The sequence below is a fragment of the Mandrillus leucophaeus genome, unplaced genomic scaffold (assembly GCF_000951045.1).
Source record: "Mandrillus leucophaeus isolate KB7577 unplaced genomic scaffold, Mleu.le_1.0 Scaffold94, whole genome shotgun sequence".
In the NCBI taxonomy this organism is placed as follows: Eukaryota; Metazoa; Chordata; class Mammalia; order Primates; family Cercopithecidae; genus Mandrillus; species Mandrillus leucophaeus.
Window position 1 is genome coordinate 2,183,900 of NW_012110252.1, and position 17,926 is coordinate 2,201,825.

General features: G+C 44.2%; 1 protein-coding gene across 1 annotated transcript in view; it reads right to left on the reverse strand.

Moving 5' to 3' along the window:
- MGAT5 (mannosyl (alpha-1,6-)-glycoprotein beta-1,6-N-acetyl-glucosaminyltransferase) overlaps positions 1–17,926 on the reverse strand; it is a 327,806-nt gene that overhangs the window by 75,383 nt on the left and 234,497 nt on the right. Inside the window, exon 11 of the mRNA XM_011970295.1 lies at positions 13,949–14,082. Within this exon, the coding sequence (XP_011825685.1) occupies positions 13,949–14,082 (134 nt within the window). The remainder of the gene's footprint in view (positions 1–13,948; positions 14,083–17,926) is intronic.

Genomic DNA, 17,926 nt, shown 5'->3' on the forward strand with positions numbered 1-17,926 from the left:
GTGTCCTTTGTAGGGACATGGATGCAGTTGGAAACCATCATTCTCAGCAAACTATCGCAAGAACAGAAAACCAAACACTGCATGTTCTCACTCATAGGTGGGAATTGAACAATGAGTTCACTTGGACACAGGAAGGGGATCATCACACACTGGGTGCTATTGCGGGGAGGGGGAAGGGGAAGGGATAGCATTAGGATGTATACCTAATGTAAATGACGAGTTAATGGGTGCAGCACACCAACATGGCACAGGTATACATATGTAACAAACCTGCACGTTGTGCACATGTACCCTAGAACTTAAAGTATAATAAAAAAAAAAAAAAAAGAAAAGCTAGAGAGCACCAAACCACCATGAATTTTATGACTCCACTCTTTCATCAAACATTATGGAAGGAGTTTAGGTAAACATGGAAAAAAAAAAAAAAAAGAGGGAGAGAATCAAAGGCTGGCCAGCAGTACAAATTACAACTGAGCAGGGATAGCTCCAGCATTCCCTGGAGCTCTGCTGTCCCTCAAGGCTGGAGCAGGAGTCTTGATTTATACAGCACAATGGCACAATCTCAGCTCACTGCAGCCTTGACCTCCCGGAATTAAGCGATCCTCCCACCTCAGCTTCCTGAGTAGCTGGAACCACACCCAGCTAATTTATGTATTTTTAGAAGAGATAGGGTTTCACCAGGTTGCCCAGGCTAGTCTCAAACTCCTAGGCTCAAGTGAGCCGCTCACCTCAGCCTTCCAAAGTACTGGGATTAAAGGCATGAGTCACTGTGCTCAGGCTAGTCCTGATTATCTTGACTGCAGATGGACTCGTTCAGTACTGAGGGCTGCATAGCCACCACCAGGTTTTATGAGCATATATTGCATATATGATTTTTATTTAAGTATAAAATTGTGTATAGATGCTAAATATGGCTTTAGAAGCACAAATATTAAAAATATTTTCTAAATTGGTTTATCACTGCTTCTCAATGCCATAATACCCTTTCTTGCAATTGAAGGTTGAAATCTGCTTCCAACAAATATTCCACATTGTAAAATCTGCTCCCAATCTGTATTTTTTTTTTTTTTCTTTTTTGAGACGGAGTCTTGCTCAGTCACCCAGGCTGGAGTGCAGGGGCGTGATCCCGGCTCACTGCAAGCTCCGCCTCCCAGGTTCACACCATTCTCCTGCCTCAGCCTCTGGAGTAGCTGGGACTACAGGCACCTGCCACCACGCCCAGCTAATTTTTTTTTTGTATTTTTAGTAGAGATGGGGTTTCATCATGTTAGCCAGGATGGTCTCAATCTCCTGACCTCATGATCCACTCACCTGGGCTTCCCAAAGTGCTGGGATTAGAGTCTGTATTTTTAATGTAAAACTCCAACAGCAAGCTCTGTTCTTGCAGGGCCTATGTTTCAAGGTGTCTATGACATGGATCTGCACTAATATAGACGGTTCCACAGGGTAAATCTCATAATTTTCATTTCTATCAAAAATTTAAGCATTCCAATTGGCATGGGAAGCCCCCAGATGCCAATCCATACTAACACTTCATATACTTGTTCTTCACAGCAGTGTAAACAGCCACCAGAAAGAGGTGAGACTTCCTTTAACTGGCCCAACATATTCCACTGGCTTATATGAATCCTCCATCCTTCCCACATTTGAGAATTGCTTCTCCACCTTCATTTTAAAATCATACATCTAACTTTGCTTCTCTCTCCAAGTAAAAGGCAGAAATCCACACACACCTGTTTCATTCTACTGCTGTGATTTTGCTCCACTGGCTGATGTTTTAAACAATGGTTGTTAAGGACCATAGAGAATTCGTTCCAAGGCTTCCTATTTTTGGGGTGTCTGAACTTCTAGCAGTGTTGACAAGGAATGAACATTATTCTCCCAAGGTGAAGCTGGAGCATCCTCAGGGATTTTCACCCTTGAACCAAATGAAGTCCCCAGTTCTCCTTCCCCAGCTGGGAAGCCTTCATCGAGTTGGGAGGGTGGCAGTGCCCTTGACTGTCTCTCCATGCCTGGACTGCACCACCTCAGGAGGGCTGAGATGCCATAAGGAACTCTGTGGGAACACTGGAGGGAGCACCCCAGTATCTCAGTATTGAACAGTGAGGCTATCTCCTGCCAACCCAACAACCTGCTGTCCAGGATGGACCAGTGTAAGTCTATCTCCTCAATTTGTCACCATACTCTTAGAATAGGGACTATACCTAGAAATCTCATCCAAACCATGTTTTCCTACAAGTTATACTTCAATAATGTTCTATTTAGGTGGAAAATCACATAATCAACACAATTACCTCATTCTTATAAATCAGTGCCCAATCACATTCAGTAGACCATGCCTTTCAGACTGTTTTAAATTCAGAGGCATTACAGTTCTGTCTCCCTTCAAGAACGCTCTCAACCCTTTCTTCACTTGAGGGGAACAATCTTGCAATGCTTTTTTAACAACCTTCCACAGGGGTCCTCTGGCTCCTCTCCCTGTACTGCTCATCGTCTGGGCACCGAAGCCCCTGGGTCACTATGTGAGATGCTGCCTCCTCCTTGTCCATGGAGAACAGCTTCCACACGCTTGCACTTGCTCAGTGGCTTCTGTCCATGGACAGCTGCCACCCCTCTCTCTTTGCTCTCAGCAACTTCTTTTCCCATACCTCAACACCACTGCTCCTGTATCAGCTGCCAAACTGTTAGGGTTGGAGTAATAGTAAAAAGCCTCCAGGCAAATTACAACCACAACAGCTGTGTTTACTAAGAGCTACAAATGAACTCATCCCAGCGCTATTGGAGCAGGAAGGCAGTGATTCGGAACCTTCCAGAAGCACCCCACCCTCAGGATGTTCACTGGCTGCCTGAGCTTCCAGCTTCCCAAGCCAGCCCTGGCTTTCACAGGAGACCCTCTGCCGAGCCCCAAGAGCCTCTTTTCATCGACAGCAGTCTTGCATGTTTTCTTCTCACAGCTGCAGTGATTTGCACTTAGCTGTTTATGCTGCTGGGAGGGCGCCAGCCACCCACGCAATAAGCAACTGGCTAGTGGTTTTCATGCAGGGGCACCACGAAAACTACTCTCCATTCCCAGGTTTCTGGAACACCTCCCTAACCACCTGGGACAAAGGTCTAAGATTCTATCATCCATCATTCAAACCTTTGTACCATGAGTGGCCTGCTCTACAGTGTAAAGGTCACAGGAAAGGAAGGTTGAGAAGAATATGACTTATCCTAAAGGTGGACTGTTTCTTCTAAATGTCTGAGGCTTTGTTCTATCACCTATAAAACAGACACATGCTTCAAAAGGCTACGAGACGTGCTTTAAAAGATCTAAAATTGGAAAAAAAAATTATTTGCATTTTTGGGTTAAAAGATAAGCATTCTTGAGAGATATATCACTGAAACCCATATCCATGTTTTGCACCCCACATGGATTTATGCAACTGGCTGTTATCATGGAAACAAGGGGGCAAGTCCTTGAAGGCCGTGCAGTTGGTCAGCTGTACTGGGAAGCAAAGGCCCTGAGCGCTGGATGCGGCCGAGGTAAAACGAAGGAATAGCAAGTGTCTTCTACAGCCTGATGTGGTTGTTGGTTACATGGCAGCCATATACCACACATGGAAAGGAAGAGATTAAGGTTTTTCTGAACTAGGAAAATGGGTGGCTACCTAGTGTGGCATTTCCCAAGCCTGTCTGTTTGGAGCACCTGTTGGAACACACAGATTTCCTGGTCCCTTCCCTGGAAATTCTGACTAAATGAGGGTGACAAGGGGCCCTGGCATGTGGATGTTGAACAAGTTCCCAGCTGGCACTTATGACCAGGCAACCTTTTTTGTTTCTTTTTTTTAAAAACAAAACAAAACAAAACAAAACAAAACAAACAACAAACACAGACTTAGGTTCTAAGAATGAACTTCAACTTTCCTAAATCTCCCTGGAACACAGACTGGAAATCATCTTAGCAAAGAACCCCACACATCAATGCTATTCCAGAGGGCCATGTCAGAGTCCTGCCTGGACCTACAACCAAGATATTGCTTGGAACTGTAAGCTATGAGAAGCTCTACCAGTTGAGTTCTAAGGGGGAGTTTTTTCTCACAAGTGGGAAGAAGTCTACAGACTATTCCATTATCAAAGAGCAGGGAGCTGATAGGCTCCAAGTCCCAGATTCAGGGCTGGTTGCCATGCATTCTTGCCAACCACTTCAAGCCCCAACCCAAAAGAAACCTGTGGCAGTCCCAAGCATGATTCGGTAGAAGCCACAGCAGCCCATATCTGGGCTGGGCTGTCAACTGTAAAGTGTCAGTGGGCTGGGCTCTGAAAGGAGAAAAAACTTGCAGTCTACTATACAGATTTCAAGAATTTGGGGTTTCTACTGAAGCTGTATGCTGACAAAGGGGCCTTGGTTTTATTTTCCTCTCACCCTTATGCCCCAAAACTTGATAGACTTATTTTTTTATTTTTATTTTTGAGATGGGAGTCTCGCTCTGTGGCCCAGGCTGGAGTGCAGTAGCACGATTTCGGCTCACTGCAACCTCCGCCTTCTCAGTTCAAGCAGTTCTCTGCCTCAGCCTCCCGAGTAGCTGGGATTACAAGCGCCCACCACCATGTCCAGCTAATTTTTGTATTTTTAGTAGAGACGGGGTTTCACCATCTTGGCCAGGCTGGTCTTGAACTCCTGACCTCGTGATCCACCCTCCTCGGCCTCCAAAAGTCCTGGGATTACAGGCGTGAGCCACCGCACCTGGCCTCTTGATAGACTTTTAAACAGGAGACTGAAAGCATGACTTAGCCTGGAATATGGAACTCGTTATTCAACTCAAAGCTTCTTCTGAAACCTCACAGATTTCAGAATGATGCTGGGAGGGCTGCCAGATAAGGAAAATGAGACCCAGAGGGCAAATGACTTCCGAGGACAAGTAGCCAATAAATGGCACAACGGAAATGAAAATCTGGGCATCTTCTTTCCCATCCAAGGCTCCTCCAACTCCCCTACACCATGTCCAATCAGTGTCTCCGGGCTGAAATGGGTACAAGAAGAAGAATGTGTGACAAGGAAACCTCATGGATCTAAGGCAATCGCATAAAGCTTGCTGAAACAGGGAATGGACCAGTAGGGTGATGACATCAGGTGAGGCTACCCTCCGGGTCCCATGGACTCCTAGTTCCACATTGATTCCTACTCACATGCACTTACCAAACACTGACATGCTTACAAGGGGGTGCCGCCACATGGGGTTATGTTATAGTCAGCATACAGCCAACACCATTAAAACAAATCCTTGAGGCTCCTGGACCATGGCTCTTAGAATCTTAAAAGCTAATGATTCAGTTCTGATGTTTCCCTTTGCAACTGATTTCTCCTCTGTTCCTCCCTTGCCTGTTCCAATCTTATCCTTGAATTTAGAGAACAGGTTCTGTGATGTGAGTACACTTTATCATGTGCTAGGCACAGGTAACCACGGCTTGGTGAGTGGCTGCCCCCGGGGGCTCACCATTGCTACTGGTGCCTACACTCCTCCCTGCCTCTGGCAAGCGCCATCTCCAAGGGATCATGAAAGGATCTTTTCTGACTTTTCCCCCAGGGGAAATAAGCAGGAGACACATGATTTTCTAATTTTTAACATTCTTCTGGTTGGAACCAGAACAAATAGCTATGATCACATCAGACTTTCCAGTAAATCCAACAAAACTGATTCCAACTTTGTTATTTCAAAATATATGCCAATTTGACTTAGGGTGGGTTTAAATTTATCTGGTTTATTTATCTCTGTATTATCTGGGCAGAGAAGCCTGGCTAAGCAGCCTGAAGAACAAAACAGAATGACAAGGTTTAATCTACTTACAAAAATGTGTTCTTTTCAAGGGTTTCAGTACATTCTTTAATCACAAAGGTCTTGGGTGGTTCATTAAAACAATGAGCTAAGAGCAGTTAATTCCTACTATGAAATAAAATGGCATTTCTCCAAATGACTCCCATTTCCAATTTTGCATTAATTTAAACTAAGCCCAAGTCAACCAAATTAGTAAGCTAGATAATTACATAGTTTTCAGAATGGGATTCTATCTCAGATGCAGCAGTCACCTAGTCTAGAGACTTTAACCACCCTTTTCCCCAGTTAAATCTTACTGGAAGGCCAAAAGCCAAATCTATGCCACAGATATATGAGAACTGCTCTGTTGAGGCAGGGCCCACCCTGTGTGGCTGCTCCTTGACCCTCCTATAATAGCAGACCCCAGGGCTCCAAAAACACACAGGTGAATAATTACTGATCTCATCCAGGAGTTGTCAAATTTTTTCTGTAAAGGACAAGAAATTTCTAGACTTTGGCAAATTTGTAGACTTTATGGGAACACATAAAAGTCTGCCTCATTCATACACAGACACACACACTTACATTGTGAAAACCATAAAGCTATCACCACACCCAAGACAGCAAACATATCCAGCTCTCCTCCTCTCCCCTCCCTAAGCAATCAAGGACCTGTTTTTGGTCACTATGGATTGGTTTGCATTTCTAGAGTTTTATATGTATAATATACACAGAATCAAACAGTATAAATGCTCCTCTTATTTTGAAGTCATCCATGTTGTTGTGTATAATAATTCATTCTTTTTTTAAACCAATACCTTCATTTATGCGAGCAAGGAAACTGAGGTTGGAGTGGCCTGTCCCAATCATATGACAGCAGAGCTGGACCATAGCCAAGTTCCCATTGCCCTGTGCAGCATCTTGTTCCCATGCCATCTCCCTGCTAATCTCACAAGAGGTTTAGAAAAACTCTTGAAGCCTCTATGGGGTCTGTGGAATGTGCATGTGTAGCTCTGTTCCTTTTCCACCAGACTCCCTTCTTGTCTCCCTGGGGTCAGCAGAGAACACAGGAGAGTGTCCTAGGCAGAAAGCATTCTAAGTTGTATCCCAGGTTCCATGGATAAACAGTAATTTAAGCTAAACCTAGGGGAGATTCATTCAGTCTTCAAGTGGTTTCCGAGTGCCTACCACGTGCCAGGCAGCTGGGTAAGCAAAACAGGTGCAATTCCTACTCTCTCAGAGCTTATAGTCTAGTAAGGAAGACAGATTGACAACAAAAGATAATTATATGATTACAAGATGATTCAAATGATATAAAAGGAATAAACAGGGTGCTATACTAGGGAGGGGGAGGGGTGACATCTGGTTGAGGCACAAGTGTGGAACAGGGTGGTCTTGGTGGCTCCAGTTGGGGTGAGCCAGGACAGGCAGCAGCCATTAAAGAGGCTGGTAGCCCCTGGTGGAATGGGTGACACACAGGACCCCTGTGGCTACAGTCCAGGAGCCAGAGAGGAGTAGGTACAGAGCAGGAGTGGCTGGCTTCAGAGAACCTCTCTAAAACACACTACCCAGACTGGATTTCACTGTAAAGGTAAGGTGTTCTAAGTGTGAAATGAAGTCATTGCAGAGTCTGAGCAAAGGAGTAGCACGATTCAATTTGCATTTTAGAAAAGATCACTCTGGCTGCTGCTGTATGGAGAATAAAGTAGAAAAGGGCAGGAGTGGGGGAAGTGGGGTCACATTTCTGAAAGTTCTGCTGCCTGATTTCTCAGGCATATAGGAAAGGGATCATATGTCATTTCAGGGGATGCTTTAAAACCACAACGTCTTTGAGGTCTAGATAAAAAGAAACTTTTCAAATTCAGTTAAGACTGGTTGACTTTGGTTGTTGCCAAGGTAGGCGAGGGCTGGACCACACCAGGCCCTGGGGCCTGGAGCTGGAAACTATTTGAAATACTCATATCAGGCTTATTTACCCTACAGAACTGGCTGCAAGGCTGTCGCTGACTTGGCGATCCTGCGGTGAGCAGCCAGGAGCAACATTTTACCTGTGATGCCAGTATTTGCTCAGGGCTGCTGCTGTACACTTAGCTCACCCAGAGAGACCTTCCCTCCCAGGTTTAGAATCCTGCTGTAACCACAGACCCACTCCCTCCAGGGTAGTGGCAGTGGAGCAGCTCCATGGAACTATTGGCAGCAGGGAGGCAAGTCTCCAAGAGGAGAGCTCAGAGCCCTGACCCTGCTTCGGACTTGGCCATGTCACTCTCCCTCCTTGAGCCAGCTCCTCATCTACACACCAGGACGATTAAGGAAGATAACAGCTGTCCTTGTTTCCTTAAAAGGCATCAGCCTGTACCACCTTAAATGATGGCTGTGAAGGGCTCCAAGAAGCAGAAACACCACACAGATTCAAGGCTCTTTTATTATCAGCGCATTAGTTACTAAATAAGCACTACCTTTTGCTGAATGCCTACAAAGAGGTACCAGGCTCAATGCCTGGAGCTCCATCTCTAGAGTGATCACGATTTCAGTTAACTTACACTTCACTTTTCCACGTATTGGCTATCCACCAGCCTCAATCATACAGAAGAATATAATCAAGAACCCTGAAAAAGACCTCTAATGAGATCCATGCCGGGGACTGTTGGCCAATGTTCTGAGACAGACTTGGTGTACTTGGGACGTGGCATAATTCAGGGGTCAGAAAACTTTTCCCAGGAAAGGCCAGAGAGTAAATATTTTAAGGCTTTGTGGGTCATACAGTCTGCCACAATTACCTAACTCTACAATTTTAGTGCAAAAGCAGCCACGGACAAGGAAAGGCCATGGCCATCTTCCAGTAAAATGTAATTGACAAAAACAGATGTTGGGCTACATTTGGTCCACAGGCTAGAGTTTGCCAACCACTTACATAGATTAAGAATTACAATTCGAGTATCATTGGGCAGGCTTATACTTTCCATTTCCTCATAGGATAGAACTCCCTGGCTCACCTCCCCACCAATTCCCATTGCAGCATTTCCTATCTGGCCCCAATAATGACATTAATAAGAGCAGCAAACATGTATTTAGACTTACTGTGCACCAGGTAAGTAATGTACTCAACCTTAGGCAGCTGGTGGCCCAGTCAGGATTTGAACCCAGTCATCCATCTCCAAGTCTATGATTACACTGCCCAGCGGCACCTGAATGTACAAACCAGGACAGCAGGACACAAGGAAGACAGCGTGCCTCTTACCTCCTCTTACAGTCCACTGCTCACCACAGCTTTACCTGGCTCTTGGGGCTAGGTGGCAGAGATTAGAAGTAGCAAAGTCTACAAATATGAAAGTGAGAATGAGGGTGACTGAACTAGGCACCCACAGTAGCAAAAAGTGACAGGTAGCAGTCTGACAAGAGCAGCAGGAAGACACAGGTAAGTAGAAAATAGGAGTTATTTATTTGCGAATCGGTCAGCTACTTTGTGCCACACACTGTACAAATTCCAACTATCCTAAGACCTTGCTGCTCAAAGCATGCTCTTCTAACAGCCCATCGGTATCACCTGGATGCTTGTAAGAAAGAGTCTTGGTCTCATCCCAGGTATGAACCAGAATCTGCATTTTAACAAGATCCTCAGGTGATGTGTGCACTAGTAAGGCCAAGAAGCCAGCAGCTATTACTGTCCCAACTTTACAGGCTAGGAATCTGAGGCTCAGGACAGTCAACCACCTTACAAGTGGTTAAGTTGCGAGTCTGAACCCCAATGTGTGGTTCAGAGGCAACTCTTGTTCTCCTGACGTGGTCAAAGAAAGGCCTCCAGGACATTTACCTTAGCAGCGATCATGTATTAACTTGTAATAAGATCATAGTAGGATCATGAAAACATAAGATACTAACCCTGCACCAGCACTTGAAAATTCAGTTATGTGCCGGGCGCGGTGGCTCAAGCCTGTAATCCCAGCACTTTGGGAGGCCGAGACGGGCGGATCACGAGGTCAGGAGATCGAGACCATCCTGGCTAGCACGGTGAAACCCCGTCTCTACTAAAAAATACAAAAAACTAGCCGGGCGAGGTGGTGGGCGCCTGTAGTCCCAGCTACTCGGGAGGCTGAGGCAGGAGAATGGCGTAAACCCGGGAGGCGGAGCTTGCAGTGAGCTGAGATCCGGCCACTGCACTCCCGCCTGGGCGACAGAGCGAGACTCCGTCTCAAAAAAAAAAAAAGAAAATTCAGTTATGCTCAGGATACTATTTTTAAAGAAACACAGAAATTAAAGTAATATAGTTAACACTTCAATTCCCATATTTCAAAAATCTCTTTTTACAAAGTTGACCAATTTTCCATTTCTGATGACTTTATTTAAAACAATGTAGAAGGATTTTGAATTTGACCATACTGGATAGATTGCTGTTCTTCTGGGCACATCTCTAGTGTTAGCAGGAGTGGATCATTAGATGGTCTCAGAGGTAGAGGTCAGGGACCCAGAACTGTAGGTTCCTGAGGTAAGAAGAGAGACTTGTATTTGGGATCAGGCTGTTAGCAGTCTCATTTGATATGAAGGGGCTTGGGCAGAGGTGGTTCCTAAGTTGATACCCTTGGGATTCTGGAATCTGATGGCAAGATTCCCCTCCCCACCTCAACCTCCCCATCATGGACTGTAACATCAGGACAAGACCACTGAGTACCTTGGTCATGAATCTGGGGACAGGAGATTAAAGGACAAGTTCACTCCTCCTTAGCTTGTATATTTAATAGACTTGTTTTTCTTGATAGGCATTTAGTATCTAGTATTTTAGTAAATATACTGATATGACTATAGGAACAGAGCACTCAGATACTGCAAGACCAGAGTGTGAGAAAGGATACATGATCTGGGACAAGAGAGCTACCAGAAACTCCAGCAGCTACTTTCTCTTTCTCTCCAGGCTGCAGGAGTTGTATCTGTATCTTCCACTCTATCAGGCCCTCCACTGCACCCTAATCAGTCAGGGCTGTGCCTCTCCTTGTGGAGGAATGCATTATCCTCTCAACAGCACCCTCTCCCTGTCAACATGGGTCCTGCTTCATCAAGTGGACTCCTGGAAGGTTTCTGCCTCGCCCTCCTGCTATTTTTTTGATTTCTGTTAACATGGCTCACTCTCAGTGACTCGGTTTTCTAACACCAAGTGAAGAATCTCATTGATGCAGCTCAGCTTTCTGAGCCAGAATTATAGTTCCAGCCACCAAAAAGCTGGACTGCACTGGATCAGAGGACAACTCCAGAATCCAATCAGCCAACATTGGAGGGAGTTACATGTTTGCATTTCCCACTTAAGTGGCAAGATGGGTAGGGAGATTCTCTCAAGAAGGAGGGTGGTGGGAAGAGTGAAGGAGGATTTATGGCACAGCAGGAATCTTCAGAATTTAAAGTCCTAGAATCTGAGGTGAAGGAAGACCTTCCAAAGTCATCTGGTCCAAACTGTGCCCTCGCACATCTCCCAGTTGCAATCCTAAACCCCCCAGGACACAAAGGTGCCAGTTCCCTTCCTGAAGCTCTCTGACGTGAATCAGGATTGGGTAGAGGAGAGGGGAATGGGACACAAGATGGGGAAGACCACTGATAAAACATCCTGCTAGCTAAAGCTTATGTTGAAGGTAACTTTAGAAATGTGGTTGGAATAACATCTCACTTAAAAGGCACATTGGTTTTCTGTGTGCATTCACTAAACACTCTGGGATGCACACGCTTTGGAAAAAGAAACTAAACGCTCACATACTGTGCTGTCTTCTAGAGTTGGAGAAGATGTCCTCAATTCCTGTGAAAACTTTATAGGATTTTTCACCTTCTTGGGCTTTTTACAGCACAGAATGCCGGATGTAATAAAATTGAAGTAACACCCAGGATTTTTGGGTGTTATTACTCAGGCAAAGATGAATGTGGACACACTGCAACCCAACCTTTTGTAGTCTTTAGGTGACGCATGGCACAGGTACACAGAAGCTTGGGCACACATGGAGTTTTAACACCTCAAAACATGGACAGATTTCTAAATCTCACTCCAGATCACTTGAGCAACATGGTTAATGCTTTTGGGATTCCTTTTTTCTTTTTTTTTTTTTGAGATGGAGTTTCGCTCTTGTTGCCCAGGCTGGAGTGCAATGGCGTGATCTCAGCTCACTGCAACATCCACCTCTCAGATACAATGGATTCTCCTGTCTCATCTTCCCAAGTAGCTCGGATTACAGGTGCCCGCCACCATGCCTAGTTAATTGTTTTGTATTTAGTAGAGATGAGTTTTCACCATGTTAGGCTGGTTGCAAACTCCTGACCTCAGTTGATCCACCCGCCTCGGCCTCCCAACGTGCTGGGATTACAGGCGTGAGCCACCGCGCCTGGCCTCGGTATTCTTACTGGCACAGAAAAGTCACCCTTTTAGTGGCAGTATTAATTTATCCAAAACAGGTGACCAAAATCTTTCAGAACCAATTTATTGTTTTGTTTTTCCAGGGAAAGGGAAAAAGTTGCCAAAGGGTGCTAGGAGGTAGTTGCACTTGGCCCCCAAACAAAGTGATATAATTTCTGTATCAAGCCCACATGGACATGCAAGCTATCTTCAAGCAGGTGCAGAGGTTTTTCTTTAAAAGCCACAGTCCGCCTAAAACTAACGCCGCAAACCATTAATTTCATGAACAAGCTGAGCATGAGAACACCTAAGATGCCTGTTTTAACCCAAGTCTGGCTGAAAGTCAGCTGGAAAATGCACTATCAACACAGGACACATTTTTACACAAGGACAGCAACACAAATTTATGGGACCATCTTCGATAGCCATTTACAATCTAGATTAACTTTCATTTTACTTGAGACAACAAAGTATGGCATAACATACAGAGGAAACATTCTTACCAGCCGGGGGTTTTTCACACTTGGCATTACTGGTGTTTTGTGCCAGGGGCCATCCCATTCATTGTAGGACATGTACAGCATCCCTGGCCTCTACCCACTACATGCTTGTAGCACCACTGACCAGACATCACAACCAAAATTGTCTCCAGACACTGTCAAATGTTCCCTGGGCATAGGGGAATCGGTAAATAAAATAGTCTGCAGTTGAGAACTACTGTACTAAACAAAGACAAAGGTTTAGCTGTTTAAGACAGAGTTGTCTGGAATTAAATCTGCCTCCCTGGAGGTGGGCTGATCTCATCATCCCTTTGGTGTAGTTAGCACCTTAGAGCTGGTGGGTAGGGCATTGCTTTTCCTTTTCTGAACACAGGGTCAGAAAAGCAGTACCAAGGAATTCTTTATCCTGTACATCACCTGTACTCCTTCAGTTGTAGGATTCCTAACTTCCTTGGTTAGGAAGTAACATGAGACCACAGTGTGTGATCATTCAAGAAAGCAATTAATTCTTATATTTAGGAAGAGGCATGTTGTGAGCTCCTGAAGACTTCTATCTTCTAAAAAACATTTCCTCAAAAAAAAAATTATGATATTTGCCTATTGAGGCAGACTTCCCACATAAAAAGATCTGCATTACCTGTCAACAGGTCACATCCAATCTGGTTCCTCTCCTGTTACACTTTCCCCAGATGTACTCTGGAAATCAACTTAGGAGGGCCAAGGGGCCCAAGGCTTTTGGAAAACTTGGTTTGGTCTGTAGCCAGGAGTGCTGTTTCAGCCAAGACCTCCCTGAACAAACTGCCTACAGTCAGCCCCAGCAAGAATTTACTTTCCACATCAGGTGAGTAGTGACTATAGCCAAGAGGATGTGAAGGCCACTGCGTTTCCCAGGAAAGGGAGCTGCCTACCTCCACAGACTACCTCCCAGAAGCAGAGGGAGACTCCCCTCGGTAAAGTTTCTCCCTGTGCGGTACCTTGCTCCAGAAAGATATTCAACCCCTGGAGGGCCCTGGCTCTCAGAAGCAAGTACAAGGTGTGAAAGCAGCTAGAATGTGTCCCTTCTGACATGCAGAGAGTGAAGGGGGCTGTTGTATAGCCACTACCAGAAGAGCAGGTACAGCCTTGGTTAGAAACCCAAATGCTGAGCAACTGAATCCTTGCACGTTCTTGTTTATGTCTAAGTAGATCCCATTAAGCCCTGGGCACTTGGCTTGACGACTCCCTGGATCAAAGTTAAATTACCCAACAAGCTTCTTTTCAGAGAGAGACACACGCACAGACTGACTCACCTTCCAGAAGCTATCCACTTTGCCATACACAAGGGACTGGTTCTGCCTTTTGATTTCATTAATGTGGTGGATGTCACTGGAGTTCAGGTGCTGCTCGACCACAAACCCCAGAAAGCTGTTGTCTGGGGTATGAGCTGGTGTGCAAAGAAATGGAGAGGACAGTTAGTGTCCAATCAGCAAGAAGAAACAACAATCACGTATTTAACACAGGCCATCTTACCCGTAACAAAATGTTTTCATCTTACCTTGTTCTTTCTTACACCTGAGGGAGGTGAGGGATTGCTCTCTCCCACACGTTCCCAGTAAAACCGTCATGAGAACACTTCTCTCTAGGATGGATTAACCTGAACCAAAACCTGCTCTTTTTAGGGAAAATACATCTGTCTGAAAATCATTAAGCTGTGTATTCTTTTCCTTGTTGCCTCAGAATAAGGCTACTGTCCGTTTCCCAGCAGAAATGCTCTCACCCAGGTTTCACCACCCACTGGCCAAAAACCTGTAGGGGGCAGGGCTGATCGGGAGTTCTGAATAGGCACAGAGCCCCCATGTAACTGAATCTGACTCCAGCGGTGTTTTTCACCCAGCTACATAACAAGACGTTTAGGGATAGAGTGATGAATAATCCCCAGAACCTTTCATCTCCTCTAAGAATTACTCACTCATAAAAGATGTAATTATGGGGTTATATTGAACAGGTGCATGGAATGAAGACAGAATAAAAGGTAAAGCTTGCTGGGGCACAAACCACTCCAAAAAAACACCAACCACTGCAAAGGAATACTGTCTACAGAGTACGCTATTCTGGAAAAGAAAATTTTGGATTTCTCTCATTTGGGTTCTGTAACTTCTCTAACACTTGACCAAGGGGTACAGCAACCCCACACCCTCTCCAAACATCTGCATCTCGTGCCTGTAATTTTAAAAGGCATTTCACCAGCAAGTGACAGTCAGAAAATAATTCTCTCTGGATTAAACAGAGACCCTCTTCTCCTTTACCTTCATTCCGTCAAGAGAAATCTCAGTTTTTCAGATGAGCCTGCTGAGACCATGTGCGGCTGATATTAAATGAAGCAACTGCTCTGCTTGGCTCTGACCTGAATAGAACAGCTATAAATAACATGAAACCAAATTCCTCCTGGTAAATTGAGATATACACAAGATTCTGAAAAGTCCACACACTGCAACCTTAACCACATCCATTCACAGGTAGGTGGTCAGCAAATAGAGAAAGCTGGTCCCTTCATCTCATTCTGGCTGTCCTAGGACTGAGGAGCGGTTTCCCAGGCTTGTACTAGCACAGAAATTCTTTCAGACAGATGGGCAAAGGCGAGCCTGCAGCACAGGCCTCGGATGCCCAGACTCCAATGTCACCCACCATGCATGCAGGGGAACATGATGAAGAAGGGACACTGGCAGGAAGCCCTGAGCTGTGGAAATGCAAGAGCCATGTAAATACTGTGTTGTCAACCTCCGTTTCCCAGGCTTTTGCCTAATGGGGGTGACAGAATGAGGAGATAATAGGGTTGTGACTGGGGAGTTGTGTTCAGTCTGGCCAATCTGTTATTTCATTTCTGCGTTTTTGAACAAGTGCCCAGAGGCAATGGCAATGGCTGCAGTTGGCTGGAAAGTAAATTACTGAATAAATTCTACTGCCAACAAGAGGCAATGGTTGTTTTTCCTCCCCCTTTTGAGGAGCTGAGGGCACAGGGAATTTTCAAGGATTAGCAGGGACAGGAACACAGCCTGTGTGCATTCTCAGTGTTACGGTGCAGCTTAAAATATTTCTTTGTAAAATTTTTTGTTAATTCTAAAAGTTTTGAACTCAAACCTGACACTCTACTTCAGGATCAGGTGCTTTTAATTTTTTTTTTATTTTCAGAAAATTTACATGGTGATTAAAGCATGATGCTTGAAATATTTGTTTCTGAAATGTAGTCATTTAGTCCCTAGGTAGGCACTTAAATAATCCAGCAAGTAAAACAATGGGTTTTATTTCATATTATAATATACTAATGCATAGTAAAAAATAAAATGCTTTAGCCACCCAAATGAACAAATACATTTATGTAACATTTTTGTGTGAAAGATTCTCCTAGCTTCTAGCTTGACTGGTGGGAGGGAGAAGTAAATATCAGAAAAACTTGTGAAGAATGGTGGGCTTTTGCTGCTATGACTATAATTTGGTATTCAATCAACTCTGACACTATGAATTTCACATCTAAACTCTCCTCTATGTTTTCATCCAAACACTTTAACTTCTGTCTCACCTTGTGAAATGTTAACTTAGGGATCAACAACCTGCAAGTGTGGTTTAAAGGACCTCAGGTGAGACTTGAGATTTACAAACAGTATCACCACATTTAATAAGCCAAGGCCTGAGCACTGGTCTGACCTCTACATGCCTTCTCCTCCCAGGTGACTCTAAACTTGCCACAGGACACGAAACCTTGACCACATAAGGGTCTGCTCAGCTGTGACTCGCCCCAGCAGGTGATTCTGAAGTAACTACGGGTCCAGTGTGGCTTGCTTCCAAGGATCTGAACACCAGCTGGAGCCTGCCTGGTAACATCTGCAGAGAGCGCCCTGGTCTTATCACAAGTGTTCTTAATGGTGCTTATAATAAATCAAAAGCCACAAGTCCAGGAGGATGTTATCTGAAATGTCCATTTCATTGAGTTCAAATTTCAGGCCAACCTTTCTTTTTTGTTCTGCCTTAGGAAGCGAACAGAGACTTTTATTGTGTTGGGAGGATTTCAAAGAGAAGGTATTTACATTTTAAGGTAAATCAAACAAATCTCAAACGGGATGCAGGAAATCCTGTACTTTCAGTAATACCTCCATCCCAGAGGATAAACAAATGTGATTTTTAAAAAAGATGACTGATATTTTGAGTTGACTACATGCCAAATTCTGTGCTAAGTGCATTATAGTTACTCTTCCATTTTAACCTCATAACCGTGTAACATGTTTGTACAGATAAGAAAACAGAGAGAGATTTGGTTTAACTACCCAAGTCTACATGCTAGGAAATGGCAACACTAGGATTCAGAGTCAGACTGGCTGCTTTCAGGGCATCAACTCCTTAAGTCACTCTAACATACAGCCTCATAGTCCAAATAATTTTCTGCATCCTGTGAACAGCAGTGGTAAACCATGCTTCAGAGGAAAATAATGTTCTAAGGTACAGCAAAATACACAAGAGGGATCCAGAATACATGTGCAGTATCACCTCAGTTTCTTGAGTATCTTGTGCCATATATGTATATGGGACCACACAGATTTTTTTTTTTTTACATGCTACAAAACTACAGGAGATTTGCCAGACATTAGCAATGATTTTAAGATAATTTAGAACAAAGCATCTCTTATTAAGAGAAACACTATTTTAAGCACTTTGGAAGCACCTATTTACAAATGATTACAAATCAGCTTGATGTGTTCCCTGAGCAGAGTATGATGATAACTACTTCTAAGAAATACTATTAGCTTAGCTTGAATAATTCATTTAATGACAAACGTTTTGAAGCATTTCTACAAACCAGGTTATATGATAAGTATTGACAAATTACAATATAAAGATGAGTGTCTGCCCTCAAGGAGCTTACCAACTACTTCAAGGTCAACTTGAAAAGTCAAGTTGAGCTTTCTTTCAATTGCATAAATTTCTGAGGTCTGCTTTTGCTATCAGTAAGTCCCAAACATCTCTAAGAATGTTATGTATCTTCACGTCCCCTGGTCACCAAGAGAAGAAACCCCAGTGCCAGCCTGGGCCCATTCTTTAGCCCTCACAGTCAGCAGTCCCAGGCATATTAGTTTCTCAAAAATCCATCAACTCAGCCTTTCCTTTTCATATTTGTTAGTCCAGACCTTCTCACTTTTTGCTCAGACTTCTGCAATAAACAACCTTTTCTTTTTCCTAAATACAAATGGATTTATTGGTTTTCCTGATTATAACAGAAATATATCCTTAGATTAAAA